Source organism: Poecilia latipinna, unplaced genomic scaffold (genome assembly GCF_001443285.1).
Source record: "Poecilia latipinna isolate Pla-1442-1.1 unplaced genomic scaffold, P_latipinna-1.0 Scaffold1436, whole genome shotgun sequence".
Classification (NCBI taxonomy): domain Eukaryota; kingdom Metazoa; phylum Chordata; class Actinopteri; order Cyprinodontiformes; family Poeciliidae; genus Poecilia; species Poecilia latipinna.
This window is the reverse complement of record NW_015114052.1, coordinates 45,988-68,429: the sequence shown is the minus strand read 5'-3', so window position 1 is coordinate 68,429 and position 22,442 is coordinate 45,988. Positions and strand designations below refer to the sequence as shown.

Sequence of the window (22,442 nt, the reverse complement as noted above, 5' to 3'; positions counted from 1 at the left end):
TACTCAACAAGAATTGTGCAGTTATGTTTTCTGAAAAGTGAAAGTTTTTCTTTCCTTTACCATCCATGGTGGTAAATATATTATAAAACAGACATTCAACACAAAAGTAAAAATGTGATTAATACTTCGTGGCAGTTTGTTACCAGAAAACAACGCTCATCTATAAACACCAAATTAGTAAGCAATATTATTGTTCATAAAACACAAGCTCTTTTGAAATACTGCTTGTCTGTTAAGAGAAGAAATTAACAGCTGGTATATTTTGCAAAAGTAAAAGTCAGATGCTTACTTTGTGGCATTTGGTTACCAGACAACGCGCTCATCTCTTGGCAACAGATTAACAACAAATATTGTTATTGTTCGAAAGATGTCTTCTGCTTTTTTGAAATACTAATTTCAAAATACTAATACTACTAATTTTACTAATCTTATACTACTTGCTACTTAACAAGAAATGTGCAGTTGCTGAATTTAGCAGAAAAGTGAAAATGTTTTTTTTTTTTTGTCATAGGTGGTAAATATTTTATAAAACATATATACTTGTCTGTAGTAAGCGTTCCTGTAGTAAGGTGGCATCTCTAGTTCTAACTAGAAGCTCTGCCCTCCTCTGTATGAACTGAGTGTTTCGCCATCTCTGTAATTCTCTACAACTCTGCCCTCCTTTGTGTTCTTTTGCTCTGAAACCTGTCATGTGAGACGCAGTGGAAGACAAAATTCTATCTATTTTGAGTCAAATGACACAAAACAGTGTCAGTTAGAATTTTTTTTATTTTTATTTCAATTAGGCTCGTTTTTTCGCTAATTACTAGAAATTGCTACGGCAGGTCCCAATAAAAGAAAACATACAAAACACAAAGAACAAAACAGCATCTAGATAAAGGCACAATAGACAACAAAATAAAGTAACGAAATATTTAAAAAATGTCCCACTACCAGGTACTAAAAGCCATGTTAAGCAAGTTTTGACTTGAAGAGACTTAGGTCAAAGATATGAATGTCTAATTAATAAAAAGTAATCTTCAGTAAGGTGTTAAAGGTGGGGTAAAAATCACACTCAATCGAAGTTAAACTATTGCCTCCAAGTCTGCAAACAAATTGGCCTACGCAGCAGTTTTGTTTTTTCCATCTATCCTTTTCTCCCTCTTCTTCGAAACAAGGTGTGCCTCGAGTTTCAGATGCTACAGGGCCTGGAAGATTTGACATTTCTGCTTAACACACAGAATTAGCAAAAAAGCCTAGACCCACCACAGAACCTTAAAAGGACACAAACAACAAGAGATTTAATTAACCACACATAAATTATACCAAACCTGCTTTCTTAAAATAACATTTGTTTGCTACCAGCAAGAGAAGCCCTGTAAGCCGTTCCCTTTGAGATTCCCATGCCACAGTTTTTTTGCTGTATAATAGGATTTTTATTTAAATGCGAGATCAGAAGAAAGAGACCAGTGCTGATGGTTGGGATACTGCAAAGATGTTTATGGGATGCTGAGAAGCCCTGGGCAAATTGGATTAGCCACTGATAAAACACACTGTACTTCTTAATGATATTCCACAGAGGCATTCAGCGTTACTTAAGCACCATCAGCCTCTGAGACGCTGGGCACCGACTAAAGGTAGTTCCCACAAACGCCGCTGTTTTGCACAAGCACTGTGGTTGCCTTTGTTAAACGTGTGCCTTCCTGTAATTGTGAATCTCACTGTTCGGTGGTAGTAATTAGTGTCTTGACACTTGAAGTGAATGATAGCATCTACGACACTGTTTACTTATGCAAAGCCATTGGGCTGGTTGTAAAGCTTGTGTGCGCTGGCAGCTGTGGTACTGGTTCAGAAGGAGAACTTTTCACATGTGGAGGGTGTGGTGAGGAGACGGCACAGGGTGTGGATTGCGGGACATCCTCTCGCTCCGTCTCCTGTGGCGGTGGCGGTGCTGTCTGAGCGCTTTGCTGGCTTTAAGGCACGGCGCAGAAGCCAGCTTTCGCTCACACGCGCTCACGCCACCTGTGGGTGTGGTCTCTGTGAATCACACGGCCATCAAAGTGTGCACGCTGAAATGTTGGAGCCTTCTCAGGCTTCTCGTGAAAGCCTTCCCATGGGGCCCCCAGTGCGAGCTCGCAGCATTCTGACGTCACGAGCTACCGTGAGAATAAGACCTTTGTCATTTAGTGCACCGTGTGAGACCTAAGAAAGTCATCGTCAATCCCATGCCAATGAGAGGCTATTGGTGGTTACTGTGTGCCTGTATTACAGTGTTAAAGCTTAAACGACTCGGCAACAGCAAATTAATGAAAAGAAGGATTCTCATGTTTCCACTGGGTAACACAGACAAGTCTCAGCTCTGGGTGTCTATGCTGGTTCACAATGTTACAACATTGTGAGAACTCCCCCACCACAGTTTTTTTTTTCTCACATTGAAGAAGCTGCTCCCTATTTACAGATCAAATTGAGGGGATGAATCCCTCTAACAAGCGATGAGCTTCACGATTCCAAATCTGCCCTTGATTTCCTTGATTCGTTCTTGGATTATTCTATTCATACAAAAACAGATTTTGGTTTACTAATTCCCACCTGACATGTCCATCCAGTGTCTGTAGAATCAACACACGACACTTCAGAAACCTCTCTCATCAGAGCTTGAAGGGGCTGATCGCCCGTGTCTTAGTTTGTGTTTGATTTTTTCTTTTTTTTTTTTTTTTTTCCCCATTATACGTTTCATCCGTTTTGTGTAGCATCTGTGCATAGTGCAAGAGTTCATAGTCTGCACACACCATGGACATGCAAGCAGTTTATCCCATGTGACTCACTTTACAATTCTCCTTTTTTTTTTAGCTACTGATTCCTGTGCATTCTCGAGTTCAGGTGCCCTGTGCCAGAAGTAGCACAACATTCTTCTTTCATGGAGCCAACCTAGATCTTTTTGCTGAGATTCCATTAGCATCCAAGCAGGGATGCAAGCGTGGAGACTCCACTTACGGAAAGAGACAATCCAGTTCTATTAGTGATGAAGTGGTACAATTTGAACCTAAAATAAGGTGCTCCATGTATGGGCCCTAAAACCTCAATCCGTTCACTCCATAATGTTATTGCATCTTCTAGTGAGGAGAAACATGTCAATAACATGAAAAGATTTCATTTTGAGTTGCAAACTTGGATCATTTTTTAACAGGACAAAAGTCAGAATAATTTTTTTTAGTAAAGAAGTTGAAACACATTCTGAGGGAAAACTTTTTGTTGGGAAATATAATATCAGAGGTTTGTATCCAGCTTAATACCTGAGAGAGATGAGCACATATATTGCCAGGGGAGCTGGATCTTGTGCTGTCTTCAAGTCCCAGCTCGTCTAGGGGTCGGACGGTGCGTCTGTCTGAGGGCGTGTGTGGCCTGCGTGGGGACAGAGGTTTAAAAGTGGAGGGGACTGATGGTGGCACTTCACACGGAGACGGGGGGACAGAGATGGAGCGTGGCATCTCCACGGTAACCCTGAAGGACGAGGAGTCTGTGAAATTCGGGCCGGTATAAATGGGAGCAGTGGGGCTGCCGTGACGAAACTGCTGCCGCTGCTGCCACTCGTACAGCTGCCACACCATCCCTTCCTTCGTGGCCATTCGCTCGTCGGTGGACATGCGGAAGTGGCTCAGCCGGTCGTGGGCGTACTTATAGTCACTGGGTAGGTTGCATGTTGTTGGAGGGGAGCTGCTGCCAGACAGGAGGCGAGGGGACTTTGGTAGCGACTGATAAGTAGCATCCATTGTGCTGGATTTGGGCTTTAAAGGAGGAGTCCGCCGAGGGAGGTTGTAGTCAACGGATGGAGCACTGAGACAGAAAAAACACATGACATTACAATCTTTTAAATTCTCTATAAATAACACAATGAGGGGAAAAAAAGGGGGCCATTTGTTGTGCAGTTCTCAAATTAACCACAAGATGGAGTCATTTATTCAACACTGTCACATTCATGTTCTTTAAAAGAGAATCAGAGCCAACTGACCTCTTTGTCGGGTCGCTTTTATGAACTTTGACCCACTGCTCCACCTGAGACAGAGTATTTTTCCTCTGAACATGCTTCCCCGAGTCAGTCCGTGAAACAAAGCCCCTTTGGTAGACAACACTTCCATTTTGCTCTGTTGGTAGAGTCACTTGTATCACAGTCTGCTGTCCGTTTTTGTGGGGGGGTCCGCCGCCGACAGAGTCTGGTGAAACTCTTTCCTGTGGGGCTGCATGGCTAGGTTTTCCCTGGATCTCCAGACCATACCTCCCCTCATCCCCGTGAGCCAGTCTGATCCCGTTATCCTGAGCTTCCCCTCTGTCTGTCCTGTGAGTGCCATCTGACTTGGATGAGATCTGAGCATTGTGGACATGGTTGGTCTGAGGGACTGCTTGCTGAACAGACTTCTCCAATTCTCTGTGGAAAACGTGAGACAGGTTAGCAAAAGCTAAACAGGGATGTAGAACATCTAATTACACGGTTTAGATGGATAGGCATCCGATCAACCTCTTCTGATGAAGTTTATAAATGGAGTGCAGAATTATCTCTGAAATGCATACAAGACAGCAGACAGACAGCAATATACATAAATCAGCCATTACATTCAGACCAGGTACCTAGTAGTGTGTTAATCTCCCTATTGCAGCCTTAAACAGTCCTGACTCATGGACTCCATAGACCCCTTAAGTAGTGCTTTGGTATCAGACATAGCAGTGCAAAAAGGAGATATGGGACTTATTTGTCCAGCACACCCCAGGATGAGTTGTGCTCCTCCAACCATCCCTGAACCACTTTTACTTTTGCTTTGTCGTAGAGTCCATTATCCTCCTGAAAGAGGGAATATTGATTTGATAAAAGGATGTGAATAGCCAGCAACAATGGTACATGCGGTTCAAGCGTCCAACATCAAAGGAGATGTCAGAAAAACAGGTTTCACAGCAAAACTTCCCCAAAGCATCACACTGCCCCTGTCAGCCTCTGCCAATAAGGTATCCTGTTGCCATGTGTTACCTAGAGCAGCAACACACAATTATGCAGCCAATCATGTGATCTTTAAGTAAACTTGATCCATCACAACAGGCCACTTTCCTCCCTTGTTCTCGGATCCAGTTCTCATGCGCTTGTGCCTGTTGTTGCTTTGGACAGTGATTAGCACAGACATCTTCACTGGTCTGTGGCCACATAGCCCCAGTTATCAATAAACTGTGATGGTTTTTGTCATGAGGCCCCTTTCTGTCACAGAACAAGGCCAGATATAAGGAGAAGTTGAGTATATTTCTGTGCACATAATGGCATGGTTAACATACAGAGGAGAGCAATGATTACATAGTGATTCAATAAAATGACTGTCAATTTGTCTTCATGAAACACCTTTGGTCAGATAATTGTTGTCTCTGATAGAACCACCTATCAATAATTTCTTTCTTTCTTTATTGTTTTTTTTTTTTTTTTTTTTTTTTACAATTAATCGATTTTAAAATGTGGTGTGAAAAAGCAATAAGACATAGCTATTTCTAAATAAGCAATGACCTTCCAGGAGCCATATAGTTTTCACAGCATTTATGCCTTTTCCAAGAAAAATACACAAAAGCTCTGAAGCACTGACTCGTATTGGTCTCCAGGTGGCAATACTGCCTAGAAGATTTGAAGCAGTGCATCTGGCTGATTACAGAGGTATAAGTGTGGTTCAGGGAACATTTTTCATAGATGCAGCATTCTTGCTGTAAAAGGGTGGGATGACTGCGGGAGATTTTTTTTTTTTTGCAATCCGTTGTGAAGGTTTAGTAGGCACAAAAAAAACAATCAAACAAAAAAAAAAGTTGTGACTACTCCCATAACCACAACCGTTAACTGCATACGACAAACACAGCTTACTACATAGCCAAACATAATGGTGTCTCAGGGTTACTGGGCAGAGTTTGGCTTGCAGTCCAGGATATTTTTATAGTAAAACTAAATGAATTACATCCAAGAAAAAAAACAACAAAAAAAAAACAAACAAAAAAAACACCATATCAAGTTTTAGTTATAAAGAATGAAATAGTTATTTTTAAAACAGATTTTCTTCTTATGCTACACTTTTTTTTTTTTTTTTTTAAACAGAGCTCTTCAATCCCTTTCCAGTCTGTAGAAACGATGCTTCACGGATTGTGTTAGCGCCAGCAAACGTCCGACCAATCACAGAAGCAAGCAGGGAGCGGGACCAACCTCTTTATAGTGTGACTCTGCTGCATTAGCGCAGCCTGGTTCATGGCCCGGATCCAACCATTCATGTCCTCCTGTGTGTCCGCGCTGAAGAAATATGTCCGCATCCCGCAGTGTTCCGCCTGTGAGCCAATCACAGAGTTCTTATTGTAAATGTAGGAGCGCATTCCAGTGTGGGTTGCCTGTCAAAAGGGGAGATATCAGAGGAGGGCAGAAAATAGAGGGAAGGTATAAGAGATTTTTCTTTTCCTGATTCTGTCAGACAAGATGATGAGTGAAAAACTTCACTGAGACCTTTAAACTCAGAAGTTTGCCGAGAAATTGTATAGGAGCTTTTACATGAGGAGTAAAAGCGCCGCAGCAGAAGCAATAAGAAAGTTTGCTGCTTCTTGGAAGGAAAAAAAAAAAAGACAACACACATTGTTTTCCCTTTGATTTCCAACAAAGTAGTTGCAATACTTCTAGAGAACAAACCTTGGAGCAAACAAGAAAAAAAAAATACAAAGAAAACGGAATATGCTCACTTCATCTGTTTTAGAGCACACACAATACCCATACTGTGAAAATAAATGTAAAACAAAAAACAACCTGCCTTTCTGAGCTTCTCTGCGGTGAAATAAATTTGCAATAACCAATAGCTAGCATACTGCTGCTGAGCCCTACAACCTCCACGCCGTTACCACACCGAAGAAACAATCAGCAGCTTCTGGCTCAATTTCACAGCCGTTGTTGTTTGTTAGCAGCTATTGTTAACACTCTGCTATAAATGTCCACATACTATCACTAATTTAACCTCCCTTTACGAAGATCACAAATACAAAAAGCTTATCAGTAATGTCTGATATTAGGACTTTTGTCTCCACGGTAATATTTTTCAACTTTTTGTTTAACATATTAACTTGTTCCGCATTATTTTTCCTCAGAAGATGAATCCCTATTGGGTCCAGTTCTATGCTAAACAGAAAATGCAAGAAAATAATAAAGGCTAAAACATCAACACATAAATAACAGAACTCTACAAGTTTAATGAAATGCTTCAAATTTAAAGCGTAGCTGACTGACAAGTTTAGAACATTTTAATATTTAACTTGCGTACATTTATACAGCTTGGTGGGTGGGGGAGGATATCCCATGTTAAGAAAAAAAATAATTATTAGCCAATATGAGGCACACTGTATGCAAATGTGATAAGGTAAAGTTTCTCCTCTAATATTTCACAGGGTTGGGGCATTCAGAAAGAGGCATTTTTGACCAAATTCCTTTACAAAAGGACATCCAGAGTCCGGGGTTCTATCATATGCCGTTTTCTCTTGAGCCCACCCAGGTTCGCTATAGAAATTAGTTCTGGTGTCATTGTCCTGCTGAAACACATTTTCCGCCCACAAAAACATATTTTTAAAATGCCTAGATTGCATTTGATACTAGAAGCGAAACAGGCTCACAGCATTAGAGATCATCTGCCATAGTAAAAGGGGTGGTATTATTTTGCAGACACACAGTGCCATTTTATAGCACAATTAAGAAAGTATGTCATCTTCGGTCGTTGCTGTTGCATATCAAACATAAGAAATCTGACGTCTTGAAATTGGCCTGTTTCTTTAAGAAACTCCTCCTTTTTCTGACCCTCTGCCTTTATACGTTATCCCCTCTCCTGTGTTTTATTTTAATGCATGTTAGACAAAAGCTGGTAAAAATCTACACCAAAACTGACCCTGGAAGATGAACTAAAGGTGGAGTTAGGAGGAGAACAAGCAATAATGTTTTTAGAGATAGAAAACAGATCATCACTTCAGGTAGTTGTTCATATAATAATGATAGAAAAAAAGTATAGGCCCTTTCTCCCACACTGAGGAGTAAGGGTGGGCTCAGTTAATTTAAAATTCACTCTTGCAGTTTAGAGTGACAGTCTGCTTTTAAACCGTAACCACTGTAATTTTAGGCTTATTAGCCTTATTTCCAAATTTATAAGTCTATTCTGTACTTCAGTGCTGTAGTGGGCGGAGATCTGTGTAAATAAAAAAATATTCTGGAGAAAAAAGTTCAGGGAGCCTCATCTTAAGTTTTATCTTACCAAAACTCCCCCCCACCCCACACACACTAAATAAATGTACTCTGATAAAGGTTGACAAAGTAAGTATAAAACTAGAGCTAAAAAAATATTTTAATTATATATTTCTATCATGGTTGCCGATAAATGTGGAATATAAGTAGCCCTATTAAAAATGGTTGAAGTTAAGTAAAACACTGTGTGAATGATGTTAATATCTCACATGATAAGATAAAAGTGGATCTAAGATTTTCAAACAGTCAAGTTTATTGCACATACAGCGTAAGATCGATTCCTGATGGCAACATAAATACAACAAAATGCAATGAATTTGCAGAGAAGAGTGGCAGACACAGATGGAACCGGGCCAACCACCCAACCATAATGATGAAAAGCGATAAGGAACAAGCGACATGACAAGACAAATACCAGAGCCTCCGAAATTGATACTGTTAGTGCTGAATGTGATCAGCAAATCAAATAAGCTTCAAGCTGGGCCGGCCAGTTTCCAACAGTTCACACTGGCTTTTTCGCTGGAACATAGATGACTGAACATACCAGGACATCCCACGTTTCCAACGTCACAGAGCAGGATTTCGGATTTTAAATAAATCAAGCATCGACCTTCACTCAAATGACTGTATTCCATGAACGTTGTGCCCAAATTCTTATCCGAATGATAGTCGGAATCTTTTGTATTTAATCAGATGCAACACCAAAATAATAAACAAATGTGCCACTGTCTAAATAGACAGAGACTTAAGTGCAAACAAGAGACCTGTTTGTCTGCAGGCAAACTATACTGAAATTGACTAGAGTCGGATGTACTCTGGCATTGTCTCACAGATGACTCGCTGCAGTCATGCTTGCTTATGGTAAGGCCTAAATGCACATTTGAAAATGCGCACTCAGTGGCCAGTGGCAGGATATGGAGTGAAATGAGGTGAGGATGGTGTTCTACCAATGAGGCTAAAGTGAAATCAAATACCTATTCATGCAAGACAGGAAGCCTGTGTGACTCAGGACGGCCGCCCGCAGAGAACAGTGCTCACTCCGCCCACGCAAACACACCGGATCACAATGGAAGGCAATTGACCAACAGGGAATGAGAGAAACACAGCGAGATGAGCAAAAATAAGAGAACAGAAAAACAACAGGAAGTTACAGCTGATCAGTGCTGACTCACATCGAGAGAACAGAAAATGGATCCAGCTGTGGTGTCACAGAAAGCAAGAATGGGGAACAGTTCAGCTTCAAAAGTGGGAACAAAATTATATATTTGTGATAGGTTGCTATTGACAAAGTGCCAAGGTATTTTTTATTTTATTTTATTTTTTTTTTCCTTCCTGAACAATTCACAGGTCAGAGTTAAGTGGCTCATCAAACAAAAATAAACTCAAGCTGAATACAAAGGCAGCCAAAGTCCAAGGGAAAAGCTTTGAAAAACCTTCAGGAAAGCCTGAGGAACTGTTGATCAAGAGCGTTTTAAAATATCACAAGAAGGTTCGACTTCTTGGAAACAAACTATAAAGAAATGAGGGAATATTCAAGACTATTGCACGATGTTGCGTTTGATTTATTTATTTTTTTTTCCTACTGCCTTATGTTTTTTTCTTTGTAAATCACAATACATTTTCAAAGCTTTAACATTAAGTAACATCCCTTTCACTAAGCTTCGGTCATGCATCCTGAACAGTGAAGGATATTTCAAGCTAGTCAGATAATTACCCTTATATATTGGTGTCTCAAAGAAAAGCTGAAGGAGGTTGAAGGAGCTGTTCAGTACAAGGTGGTAGAGCAGAACCTTGTCTCATTATCTAATCTAACCTTACACAGTACATATATACATACTCCTCGACTAGCAAGGGGGAGGAGATGTGGGAGCAGGCTGAAGGTAAAATTAATATTTCAAAAGCTGCAATTATCATACAAATTCCATTGTATGCTGCGAAGCTCAAGAGACACATCCCATAGACATCTGCACTGTGTGCACACTCACACATTTACACACAGAAACTAAGTGCAAAAAAAAAAAAAAAAAAAAACGTACAAAGAGGTTGAAAGGATTGCAACAGAAAGGCCTGGAGCTGAAACAGTGGATCAAACATTCAGGCACCCGTGTTCTTCACTGCAACCTCTGTGTAAAAGAGAAACTGCCTAACGTTGGCACACAGGGGCAGGATTCCCAAAAAGCTAAAAAAAAAAAAAAAAAAAAAAAAAAAGTCTTTGTAGGTAAGGAAAAGACATGTTAAATATCTTTTAAAAATGTATGTAGTATATAATCCCATGCTAAGGTAAGTACATGCCATTTTGTTTAGAAAGAAATGTAACTACACACTCACTTGACCATGAATACGACATCACTGTGTTGTTGCTAATCAAATCCTTCTCATGAACCCATTCTCAAGTGAAAATGGTGCACATTTTAACCCTTACTTTATCTTATTTGATTTCCAAAAACACATCAAGTGTAAATCTGACAGAAATAGATGTTGCTGAGAGGCGGAACGCATTCAACAACAGCAATACATTTTCCCAAATGTAACAAATATGAAGCTCTAAGTCAAATGAAATGTTGCCAAGAAAGACTGTAATCAACGCACCTAAGAAACTGGGAAGACTTTCAGAGGAACATACACATGAAACCACCAGACCACCTGATGATAACTCCCAACTATCTAGTCAATATGTACTACTAATTAAATGCAATGCAATATATCCAGATGCTAAGGCTCGGTTTCTAATTTGGTTATTTAAAAACGACACCAATTCCAAGCACATCAGCAAATCTACAACAGAATGCTTAAGCTGTATTGGAATCAAGGTGTTGCAAATGTATGTACAACACTTTGCTTCCACATTCTGTTGTGTTATAGTTTTATTCCAAAGTAGATTAAGTTCATGTTTCCATCTAATTCTCCACATTGCCCGTGGTGATAACGATAGTCATTTAAAAAAAAAAAAAAAAAAAACATGCTTATGCGTATTCAGCTCTTCCTAATTACTTTGCTAAAGTGCCTTTAGCTGGATCTTTAGCATTGTTGTTCAGAGTAGGGAAGGTGTTAGTCAGGTGATTGAAGGTGCCCATTTTTCTCTGCATATGAGTACTGGAATTTAGTCAAAAAATGTATTTAGTTTTATCACCTCATAAAATTTTGTTTCTCGTCATCCAACAATCTTAAAAGGTGTGATTCAGAAAAATAAAAAATAAAAAATTAAGCACACTGCTATACACATGTAAATCATTGCTTGGTTTTCTTGATTAACATTTATTCAAATTGTTATTATATATAAAGCAAATTACTAAATTGTAAGAAGGAGTAATGTTTGTTTTTAAATAAATAAATCAATAAATAAATGTATGCTTCCTTTCAAATTTCATGCAGAAAGTTCATAATTTGCAGATTCATTTCAATTTGAAGGCTACAATCCTGCAGCCTGCCCTTGACACGTGCTTACATGGGCAGCACATTAAAAATGTTGATCCCGCCTTCTCTTCATATTAGGCAAAAATAATGCAGACTATGCATTAGCCTGCAGTTCTAACTTGATTAGATGATCTACTACTGAGCAATCCACTGTGACACCAAAAACAACAACTGAGCTGGATTCAAAACATGGGAGAATACAAATAAGTAGAGATCAAAGATCTAATACACTTATTTCAGATAAATAAAAGCTGAATATTGAATTTACTTGAGTGAATTTGACTTAAAACTACAATTTGAACGACCTTCCAAGCTACACACGTTCAGGACAGCTTTAAACAGATCAGGGCCGATTCCGCTTCTGTGTTACCTTGAAGGCATATTTGCGGTTTATGTGGTCCTCTGGCTCCACTGGTGCAATGACATAACTGGGCAGAGGGATGCTTCCCAGCACCGTTTCCTCTCGGCTGTCTGTTCCAAACACAGAAACGCACATAAGTATAGAGTATTGTTCAAACAGTGTCTTCAGGCTAAAGCTTGTGTGTGGTGTTTATGAGCAATTACAGCTTCACAAACAGCAGGAAAATGAGTGAGACATAAGTCATGGGGGACAGCTGTCTCTACGAGGCCATGTGCTAGCATGTGCCACAATGGGGCTTGCGGTTTATCTATTATTCAGGAAGATTAATGGAGAAGAAGAGCCTGAGTCCACGGCAACACTAGCAGAGATTAAATCCTGTAATAAAGAACTTCAAGTTGATAAGGTAGGAAAAGTTGAGCGTGGATGAAAGCCAAGGATGCCACCTAGGTAATAACAGAGGGGCATTATTCTAGATGACAGGAGAGGAGATCGCTGAGGGTCCCTGCGCTTTACTTCACTGCTGTCTTTTAAACTCTGACAAAGTGCACTTTTCACAGACTCACCTTTGTAGTAAAACAAGCAGTAGTCCGACAAAACAAACCACTTCCGTTTCCACAGCCGCATTCCAGAGCTGTCCTGGAGGTGAAGGGGGGAGAATAAAGAGCAGTGTGGTTAGAGGTATTCCTTCCAGGAGAGAATTTCAAGTCACATTTTAATTAAGAAGCAGCTTGGGAATAGTGTGCTTGTTAGTAAAAGTGAGTGGGGGAAGGCTATGTGCATATCATTAAAGCAATAATTGCACACCACTGCTTTTTTTTTTTTTGTCTTGCAGAATTTAATGCAAAAAGCTTCAGATTCTAGATTTTTCTCATTTCTGTAGCTGTTGTGTTTTTATCCCTTTCATGACTTTTGTGAAATGTGAGGAGAATTTGTGCTCACCTGTTTGTAGAGCCAGCCTCTTACTACCACTGGGATGTTGAGGTTTCTTTTAATAGCGTGATCCCTCTTGCCAAAGCTGTGCACCTTCCCGCTTCCTCTAGAGGTCTAAGGGAAGCAAAGAGAGCCGTGAACAGTTAATTGTGTGGCGGCTTGGGTAAAGGAGGTCAATTGATTTTACCTATGTGGGATTACATTGACAAACAAAGCAAAACTGTGTTCATATGCAGTGCTGTGAAAAAGCATTCACTCCATACAGGCTTCTTCTGTTCCTAGTCTTTCATCAAGATAAACAGAGTTAACAACAAATAACAATTTTGTAAAGGATGATCTCATTTATTCAGTTGCTCCTCCTGCACTTTTTTCAGGTGCATACAACTAGAAATGATGTGTTTGGCTATTATGTTTGTTCTGCTTAGCATTGGTTTTTCCTTTGGAACTCTTCCATGGATTTTTCCCAATCTTTTTCTTGTTGTTGAATATTATATACACTGACCTAAACTGACCCAAGTAAAGCTCACAGGGCTGCAGATTTTCTGACCTCCTGAATGAGTTGTTGATGACCTCTTAGAGGTGTGGATTACTTGATTCCCAAAGGCTCCGAATTTTGGTTAAACGCTTTAAAAACTGAAATACATCACTTTCTTTCTTATCTGTTCTTGAATTTGTTTTTTGATGCATCTTGTGTTTTAGCCTACTTCTTGCTGAAGACAGGTGATTTCTTGATAATCCTGATCTGCCAGTATTTGGGTTTACTCATTAACAAAAACAAACAAGAAAAAAAAAGAAAACGACAAACTCTTGACAACACCTATGGTTCATTATTTACATCTGAATGGGGCTTACAGAAAAGCAGTCATTGCAGGTGAAAGATCACATCTGAGGCGTTTGCATTATAGCACCAACCAACTTGCTTAAATACAAGATAGAGAAATGTATCTTGACTTGACTGTGGCATATATTATAGTCATGCATAAAAAGTTTTTAATTTTTTTCTGATTGCTCGATAATGACTTTGCTACATCCTTCACATGGATTCTCTGAAAAGTATTTTGGGTAGCTCTCTCCTAACGTGGAATGAAGATGAAAAATCATCACTTTTGTCACCTGCCTTAAAAATCGTGCAGCTCTTTAGTAAACCAAACCACAAAATGACACCAAAACGTGAACGTGCATCAGCTTAATTCCTTGTAAAATGAAGCTCACCTTTGATCCTGAGGCAACATCCACTGCAGCAGGGGTCACGGCCCTGGAGGACTCTGTGACCATGCTGGGTGACCTCTGATTGGCCATGAGCTTGGACATGCGGGACTCTAACCTGCAGTTGACAGCACAGTGTGAATGAGAATGAGTCGCACAGACAGGATGAGGAGCCCGGAATAATGATGTGCTTTCTTAATTCCTGTAGTGACGAGCGGTGAAAAAGAGACACCAGGCATGTGCTGAGCTTTCACATATAAAAGGATGTGACTTGTTTCCTGACACCAACACAAGACCTGTCACAGCCAATGGCTTCTTTAGCAGGATGTTTTAGTTGGAGTGGAAACAGCTCTGCGGTACTTGGACATATCCCACAGAAAACATGCAATGCAAAAACAAACAAGAGGAAAACACACCCATGTTACAGAATTGTTTGGGCAAATTATCTAACTCACAACTTATATGATCTCCAAAACTCTTAATTTTTTTAAAGGCTCAAGCAGAATCTATAATTTTTACTGACTGAAAATATAGCTGATTTTAAAAGGAGGAGAATCCTTGGACCGCAGCCATTCTTACCATTAGCAGCTCCAGAGTTGCAGGCTGCACTGGCTAATTAAACACAGAAACAACATAAAGGATGAACGTCTCTAATTGTATTTGTGTAACTTTGGTAAAGCTGCCTGCTCTTTTTGTCTTGGGAGCAACTCCAGGCCACCTTTTGGTGCAGATCATAAAAGCTGTGCCATGATCTTATTTAGCCTTGCCTTTTATTTTATTCAGTGTTAATGGTCCTTAACATTTGTGAAATAAAAACCTCACATTAACACATTCATGAAAATCCCAGGAATAATGATAACATAGTTCACATAGCCGAGTGGGACTGCAGTGTTCTTTCAACATCTTGTTTTAATGAAGTAGAGTTCTCACCAGAACATGACTTATTTTAAGACAGTTTGTGACATTACATAAAGGCTTTATTTAGTTGCATTATATAAAAACTCTCACTAATAAATACATATATTTTTAACAGCTGTTGTTATCATAAATCGGTAGCAGAGAAATCTAAATAACTACCAATTCTCTACAACATGTGGAGACTAGAGTTTTAATATTGTTCCTCTGCAAATTTGAAAATGGTGAAATTGAATTAAGGTAATCTGAAAAGAAGTATTTTCAGATTCTACAATTAGAATTAGATCTAGAGTTTGATTGAGTCATTATAATAATAAAAAAGCTGTTGCTAGAACCATGTTTGGGGTCCTTGTCATGCTGGAAGTTGAATCTTCGCTCTATTCTTGTTTTTTTGGAGTCGCTAACAGGTTTTCTTCCACAATTTCCATGTATTTGGCTTCTTCCCCCTTTCCATTAACTTAGTCAGGCTCTCTGTCCTCATCAAAACACAAACAGACAAAAAACCTGATGCTGCCACTACCATGTTTGGCATTAAATGTAGTATGTCAAGAGTGAAGTAGCAGTGTTAATCTTCTGCCAAACATACGGTAGCGTTTTGCATATTGGTCAAAAGGTTCCAATTTTAATCTCATCTAACCACGTGTTCTTCTTTCACATATTTCCTGTGTTCTTCTCTATCAGTCCGAGTACCTTCTTGCCACCTTGATTTTAAATTATAGCTGTCCTCTTGAAACTCCTCCTCACAGCTCAGATTTGTGGAGTGCTCATCAACTGGCTCTAACACTGACGGATTCGCCGATGAGAGCTGTGGATCCCTGCAGCTCCACCAGAATTACAATGGCTGCTTTTCTGATTAATACTCTCCTTGGCTTTCCTGCCTGTTCAGATGGAAAGCTATGTCTTGGTTTGCAGTTTGTGGGATGGTCAAAGCTTAAGATATTACTTTTATTCATCCCTAACCTGTCTGGTGTGTTTCTTAATCTTCACGGTGCTGTTGGTATTTGACACATGTCTGAGGTCTTCACAGAACAGATTCATTTATACTTGGATGAAATAATACACAGATGGACTGTTGGTCACAAACTTGGTTGCCCTCATTTTCTTCCACTTCATGCTTATTTTCTACTTTGTTCTTATCTAAGAGAAAAATAAATCACAATAAAATACATCCACTTTTCTAATTTCAAAGAGAAAAAAGTTTAAAGAGCACAAAAAGTATCTATATAAAAAATAAAAAAAAAACTTTTGTGAGGCAATGGAAACTTCTGCAGTGCACAGTATTTACCAGAAAACAAATGCAAATAAATACTATATTCAGAGCTATAATGAGATGAAGATTAGGCAATTTCCACCGACCAACAGCGTCTTATAAATTACTGGTTATAATTATTGCATCTTTACACAATATTACATCACGTATTTTCAAAGACTTGCATCAGATCTTCTAAACAGAAAACTGGTTATTGTAACAATAGATTTTAATTTGCTGAACATAACAATGAGAGAGTGAGGCAGGAGCAGATATTTTAGAAATCACTGAGATTTAATCAGTAAATGTTCAGACAACTTGCACTCTTCTAGGTGGAAGTAAAATAAATCTAAGAAAAAGATGTGTTTTAGTTTTGTTTCTTTTGTTTTTTTGAGTAAAGGTGAAAAAATATCTAGAAATCCACTTAGTGCAAACCAAAGTCATTTGCAACTGAGAGTTGTTTCTTTTTAAGCTGATGCATTAGTCTTTGTTTTTTTTTTTTTAAAGGGAATGTATCAAGAAAAATTTGAAAAATTTCCAAGTGTATAATTTTGTCAAATCTGAAGAATATAATTCTCATTGCCTGACATAAAATCTACTGCTGCAAAATGCAAAATTAAGGGCAGCCCAGCATCTCCACTCCTGTTATAACAGGAGCTTAATGTTAACATCCCTAATGATGTTAACAGTAAATGATGAGAAAATCATCATTTTCTCAGATGATTGATATCTCCAGTTTTTGTAAATCTCTGAACAGCCATTTCTGGTTTCTTTGCAAGACTTATAATTGATGTTAATAATTCATTTATTTATTTAAGATTTGACAGTACAAACAGCATCGTGTTAAAGAGCATTTTCTCATTAGCTGTGTTTCCATTGAACATATAGCACTTTGAGATTTTTTCTAATGAAAAGTGCGGTACAAATTAAATTGATGATTATTATTATTATTATTATATTTGCAGTCTGACATGCCAAAAATAAATGACTTAATTTAATCCATCAAAAGAGAGATTGACATCAAAAGCCGAATCAAAAGCAGAATAGAGAGTTGAAGAGGAAAGGAAAAGGCAGAATACCTTCTCAATTTGGGTTGCTGCCAATATTTTTACAAGATGTTCCCTCTTGTAACTCGCGGATGCAGCCGTTTTATATGAAGCGGTCATTGCAATAGTTTCCCAGGAGATTTGTTGTGCCATGTGGAAGACCAAGTCAATATTTCATGAAGTGTTGAGCAGAAGGGAGAGAGGAGCTGTCCATGCTTTTCCAGGCTTGTCAGGGCATGACTGAAGTGACACGACCGAGTATTTGACAGTTTTAGATCCTTTTGATCATTGGGTGGACATAAAAGGAGATAATTAGCCAATCACAGTGTAATTATCTATAAGGAAGTCCAAGGCTTCTGGCTAGTAAAACACAGGTTCATTGACCTTTTTGTGGCCTCCACCAGCTGCTACCTCCCCTCAAGACGTCCTCAATCGGATTTAAACCTCCAGGGACAACTCTGGCTTCCTTTTTACTGTGAGCGTAGTAACTCATGGAAACTTCATTTTAACTTAATAAATGCAGAGTTAATCACTAAAATTTGCTATGATTACAAACAACATTTCGCATCAATTTTGAAGATAACACAAACATACTTTAATTAAACATATTTTGCAGAGCAATGAGTTTACCTTTCACTCTGAATGGCTCTATATGCACCTCCACATGTTTAAATAAGCACCATAAACATAAAGTCAGGAGTACAACAACATAAAGTCATGTTTTCAACACTGTAAACATTCCGGTATGAACACGAAAACTGATGCATCTTGAGCCTTTTTAGTCTTCCCGTGGTTTGACCACGTTACATTTTTTCACAGTGTATACGCAGGCTTTTTATTTTAACTCATCTGTCTTTCACTGGCAGATTTCTTTCTAAGGGCCTAACAAATACATTTCTCTCAACTCGCTTCTATTTATTACATTATTTTATTACTGTCTCAAACACTGATCATGAATGAAAAATAATGAACTGATAGGTTTCTCGTTAGATGTAGTTGCCTTCAAAACTATGAAGTATCAGTGGTACTTGGACAGATTGTGAGAGATTTTGCTCCCTGGTGACGTGACAGCATCTCAAATGTGCAGCAAATATTTCTTGCTTTACACAGCGTCTCATTTAGTTATGTATTGCCTGCTGTTATAATTGTGGACTTTATTTATGGGTTGAATTTTATTCCTACTCTCTGGTGGAGAATCAAACCTTCAATCTTTGAAGTGAAGGATGACCATTCGTCTTGCTATGATTTAAAGAGAAGTTGATGTACCATATACAGTAGCTTTCTAAAGAGAAAACGCAATAAAATGCTACTTTAAAATACACTTTCTCCACCTGTGGTCCTAAATAAAATCTGTTTTCATAATTTACCTTAGAGAACAGAAAATGAGGCAGTACATTATTTTTAAGGCGTCTTAAAGGTAAGGAACATTTCCAGGAGTATTTTCTGCAGCATATCTTTCTTCCCACTCTTGTTGCTGAATAAGCAAGTTACTTTGACTTTCTTATTTGTCCTTTTGTATTGTTGAGAACTATTTAATGACTTTGGCAACAAACCTGCTGTTCTAAGAACAATACCTATTTTCAACTGTTAGATTTGACTGCTACAAACTGCTTTTGCCTTTCTATGGCTTTCCAATTATGTTGTGTGTAATAGGGAGACAGCTAGTGCTATAATAAGTATTATTCTTTTTATGATGACAATATCTAAGTGAAACAACATGACCTTTTACCCCACTCAGATTATATGCAAATACGCAGCGTAAGTGGACTAATCTAAGGATGAGGGTGCATAATTTAAGGCATAAGAGGATCGCAGAGAAATCCTACATCGACTTTTCATGAATGTCCAAAAGTCTCACTGATTTCTCCTTTGCCCACAGTGGAATGTTTAAATGCATGCAATGCATCAGATGACTCCAACCACCCAAAATAAAAATCACACACCGGCTGTCTTATATTGAGCTCTAAGCCTGCCATATATCACTGATGGGTTTCCAGAAGGAGCTTTATGCAAGTACATAAAAACAACAGTATACCCATCTGCCATGCTAGAAGAGTGTGTGTGGTGGGGAATGAAAACAATCCAGTATTCTTATTTTAGTATATTTAACACAATGTCAATTTGGAGAAATAGCTGTGATTGTCCACATATCAATTTACCCTTTAAGCAAGAAAATTGACAGCAAGCTGCCTTGCCGTCTGAGTACTGGTATATAAATGTGCGAACATATATGAATGTGGCCGAGTAAATGGGGATTCGGTGTAAAAGCGCTTTGTGTTGTTGATGTGACTAGAAAATAACCATGTCGGTTCAGTCCAGATGCCATTTACCGAAAGCAAAAATGACAATCACTGTCATATGTAGGCACAGCGATCATTCACATTCATTACTGTGGATACAAAAAAAAAAAAAATCCAAATACACTTATTAGTTGCAGTTTCACTGCAGTGTCATTATGATCACAACTAATGAGGTAATAGTGTGAAGAACAAAGCTAATGAACTGCCAAAATCCAAAACTGGGGTCACATTATTACAGTAATAAGGGTCATTACAGTAGAGAATAAGTTCAGTTTGACTAATGAAGTTAGCGCGCCAATCCTTCCTCCTATTCTCACTATGAAACAGCTACTGACAGTCAGATTGTAAGTGGCCTATAACTGGGAGTAAAAAAAAAAAAAAAAGGGGGGGGATAACCGGCCATTTCCATGTTTTGTTTTATAAATATGCGCTTTGTACATTAAGGTTTTCAGAATAAAGAACATCTCACCTGTCTTGTAAGGTGTACTCTATGTTTTCAGGTGAAATCTGTCCAGTCACAGGATGCCGAAACGACGTGCTCCTCAGATTATGGCTGCAGGCAAAACCAGAAAAAAGCCGTCAAGTGAGGAAACCAGATGAGTACTTCATAAAACATAAAATTAAGTCTCTGGATGATCAGCTATAGCTTTTTTATTTTAGCTATTAGACTGGTTAAAGCGACAAATCCAGATTCTCTCCTCGGACATTGAAAAGTCTACAGTGGCACTACAGCAAATATTCCTTTAGAGAAAGTTAAGGGCTCAGCAATCTCCCTCATCCAGCTCACTGGGCTTTATTGATTTCAACAAGATGGGGCCATTCATTGCTTTAACTAGAGCATAAACCCATCTTATTGTTGCAAGACAGTGTAAGAACCAGAACCAATGCTGCAGATTAAAGTATTCCGAAACTAATATATTACAATCTAAAAAAGCTTCGTTGTCAAATGAAAAAACAAAAAAAGTAAAACACGACAGCAACCAAAACCTGTATAGTGTACTTTTTCCAGACTAGTCAGGCTTTAATAATGTGCTTAAAGGTACAGTCTGCAGCTATTCAAGATACACAATCCTTTAGTGCCACATTTCTAGTACTACTGTGAATGCACAGAAGAGAATTACAAAACATTATTTAAAGCAATATGTTGGAAACATATTTGTGTCGATTGCAATTAACAGTATGTAGCAGATGAAATAATCTAGAGAGTTGAAGACAAATGACGCTTCTATGTCTCACTTTTGCACTTGATGTATTTAATTTCCCCGGACTCTGTTATCTTTCTCCGCAATTATCCTTCTATTCCTGTGCACCACCTGACTGAAGGGCATTAATTCACAAGCTGAATGAAAGGCACTTACAATATTTTTTTTCAAAGAACTCAGAGATATATCATGCTGCATTAGAAAAAATAGAATCCTCTAAAGAACAGCTGCTCAGTTTCAATCCAATAAAGGCACAGCAGGACACAAACAGAGCAGTTCCTCTGCATCACCATGCGGCAAGAGGGGGGAAATCCAACTGAACAGAGTGCAGAGACTTATAACTTGACATTTCAGCGAAAGTTCAGACGGTTTTTGCTGCAGCCCCTTCACACCCGCCCAGACACGAAACGCTGGCATCATATTGACAACACATGCATTCATGATATATCCATGTTCACATTTACAGAACAACAACACAATTTGCACACGGGCTTCATTCAAAGGCGGTAACAGCTTGTAACAACCCGAGCCACACTGTGCACACAAAGCACTGCACCAGCATTCCTCCCTCCTGGTAATTAGGAATCTGGATTCTTTTTAGGCTTTTGTTTTAGACGCATTATTTCTGAACTATTTGTCATGGAATTTGCAGCATTCGCCATGCACTGCAGCACAGTAGGCCTATTTACTTACAGCGCCATAGCTTTCTTTAAAGCGAGAAAGCACTCTGCTACACAGGGCGAGACGCACTCCTGATGTAACAGACTGTTTTATGTAGATGGATTTAAAAAAACAACAACAAAAAAAACATGATTGCCTCAAAAACCTTTCTATATAGCGCTTGATACATAATTCAAAGAAAATAAATGATCAACAGATCACTTAAGTCTCTTTGAAAAGTCATTTTACTTTCAATAAATTTAAGATTTAATATTTGGAACCGTTTCTTTCCAAATTATTGGTGGTAAATTATTACCACCAATAATATTAAAGGACATGTTATGCATTTTATACTGAAAAATAATTGTTCTGTTTCGCAAATTGCCAATTTCTGGGAAATTTGTCTCAGCAAACCAGCATCTCCACTTGTACACTGCTGTGTGAGAGCTGAGTTTGTTTTGACCCAGATAAATGCAAAGAATGAGTGGCACCTCGGCATGTATTGATCTACAAGAGGGCATCTTACTTCATTCCAAGATATGAAGAGAAATGACCTAGCATGTGAAAACACAATTTGACCTTCTAAAACAACAGAAGAAAAAAAAAAGAAAAAAAGAAAAAGAAAAAAAAACAGCGCTTGCTTCAAAGATAAAGTAGGGCTGCCTCTGTGTGAGAAGCAGGTAACCTGAGAACAGACTGGCATCTTGTTCTACATATTTCCACAGAAAAATGCAGAAGCTTAAATTATAATCAGAACCATGTGATCCTCCTCTCGATGTTCCAACCACTAAAGTTAAAATCTATGGTTCAGCTCTGGAATGCCATTTCATTTCCCCCCCCCCCCCCCGGAAAAAAAAAAAACACAAGATAAAAACCCACACACAAAAGAAACCCCCCCCCGACAACAC

At 38.7% G+C, this 22,442-nt stretch overlaps 1 protein-coding gene across 10 annotated transcripts in view; it reads right to left on the bottom strand.

The window, feature by feature from the left end:
* The window catches only part of LOC106962587 (pleckstrin homology domain-containing family A member 7-like), an 86,139-nt gene that overhangs the window by 31,561 nt on the left and 32,136 nt on the right, over nucleotides 1-22,442 (bottom strand). For 7 of the 10 annotated variants that reach the window (XM_015057079.1, XM_015057080.1, XM_015057083.1 and 4 more), the window contains 8 exons: nucleotides 20,142-20,225; nucleotides 14,169-14,280; nucleotides 12,966-13,070; nucleotides 12,590-12,662; nucleotides 12,036-12,136; nucleotides 6,194-6,372; nucleotides 3,989-4,402; nucleotides 3,273-3,813 (listed from right to left, as the gene is read on the bottom strand). In XM_015057079.1, coding sequence (XP_014912565.1) covers nucleotides 3,273-3,813; nucleotides 3,989-4,402; nucleotides 6,194-6,372; nucleotides 12,036-12,136; nucleotides 12,590-12,662; nucleotides 12,966-13,070; nucleotides 14,169-14,280; nucleotides 20,142-20,225 — 1,609 coding nt within the window. Of the gene's footprint in view, nucleotides 1-3,272; nucleotides 3,814-3,988; nucleotides 4,403-6,193; nucleotides 6,373-9,225; nucleotides 9,772-12,035; nucleotides 12,137-12,589; nucleotides 12,663-12,965; nucleotides 13,071-14,168; nucleotides 14,281-20,141; nucleotides 20,226-22,442 lie in introns of those variants that run through there. The other 3 variants (XM_015057081.1, XM_015057089.1, XM_015057088.1) reach the window with 2 other exon arrangements.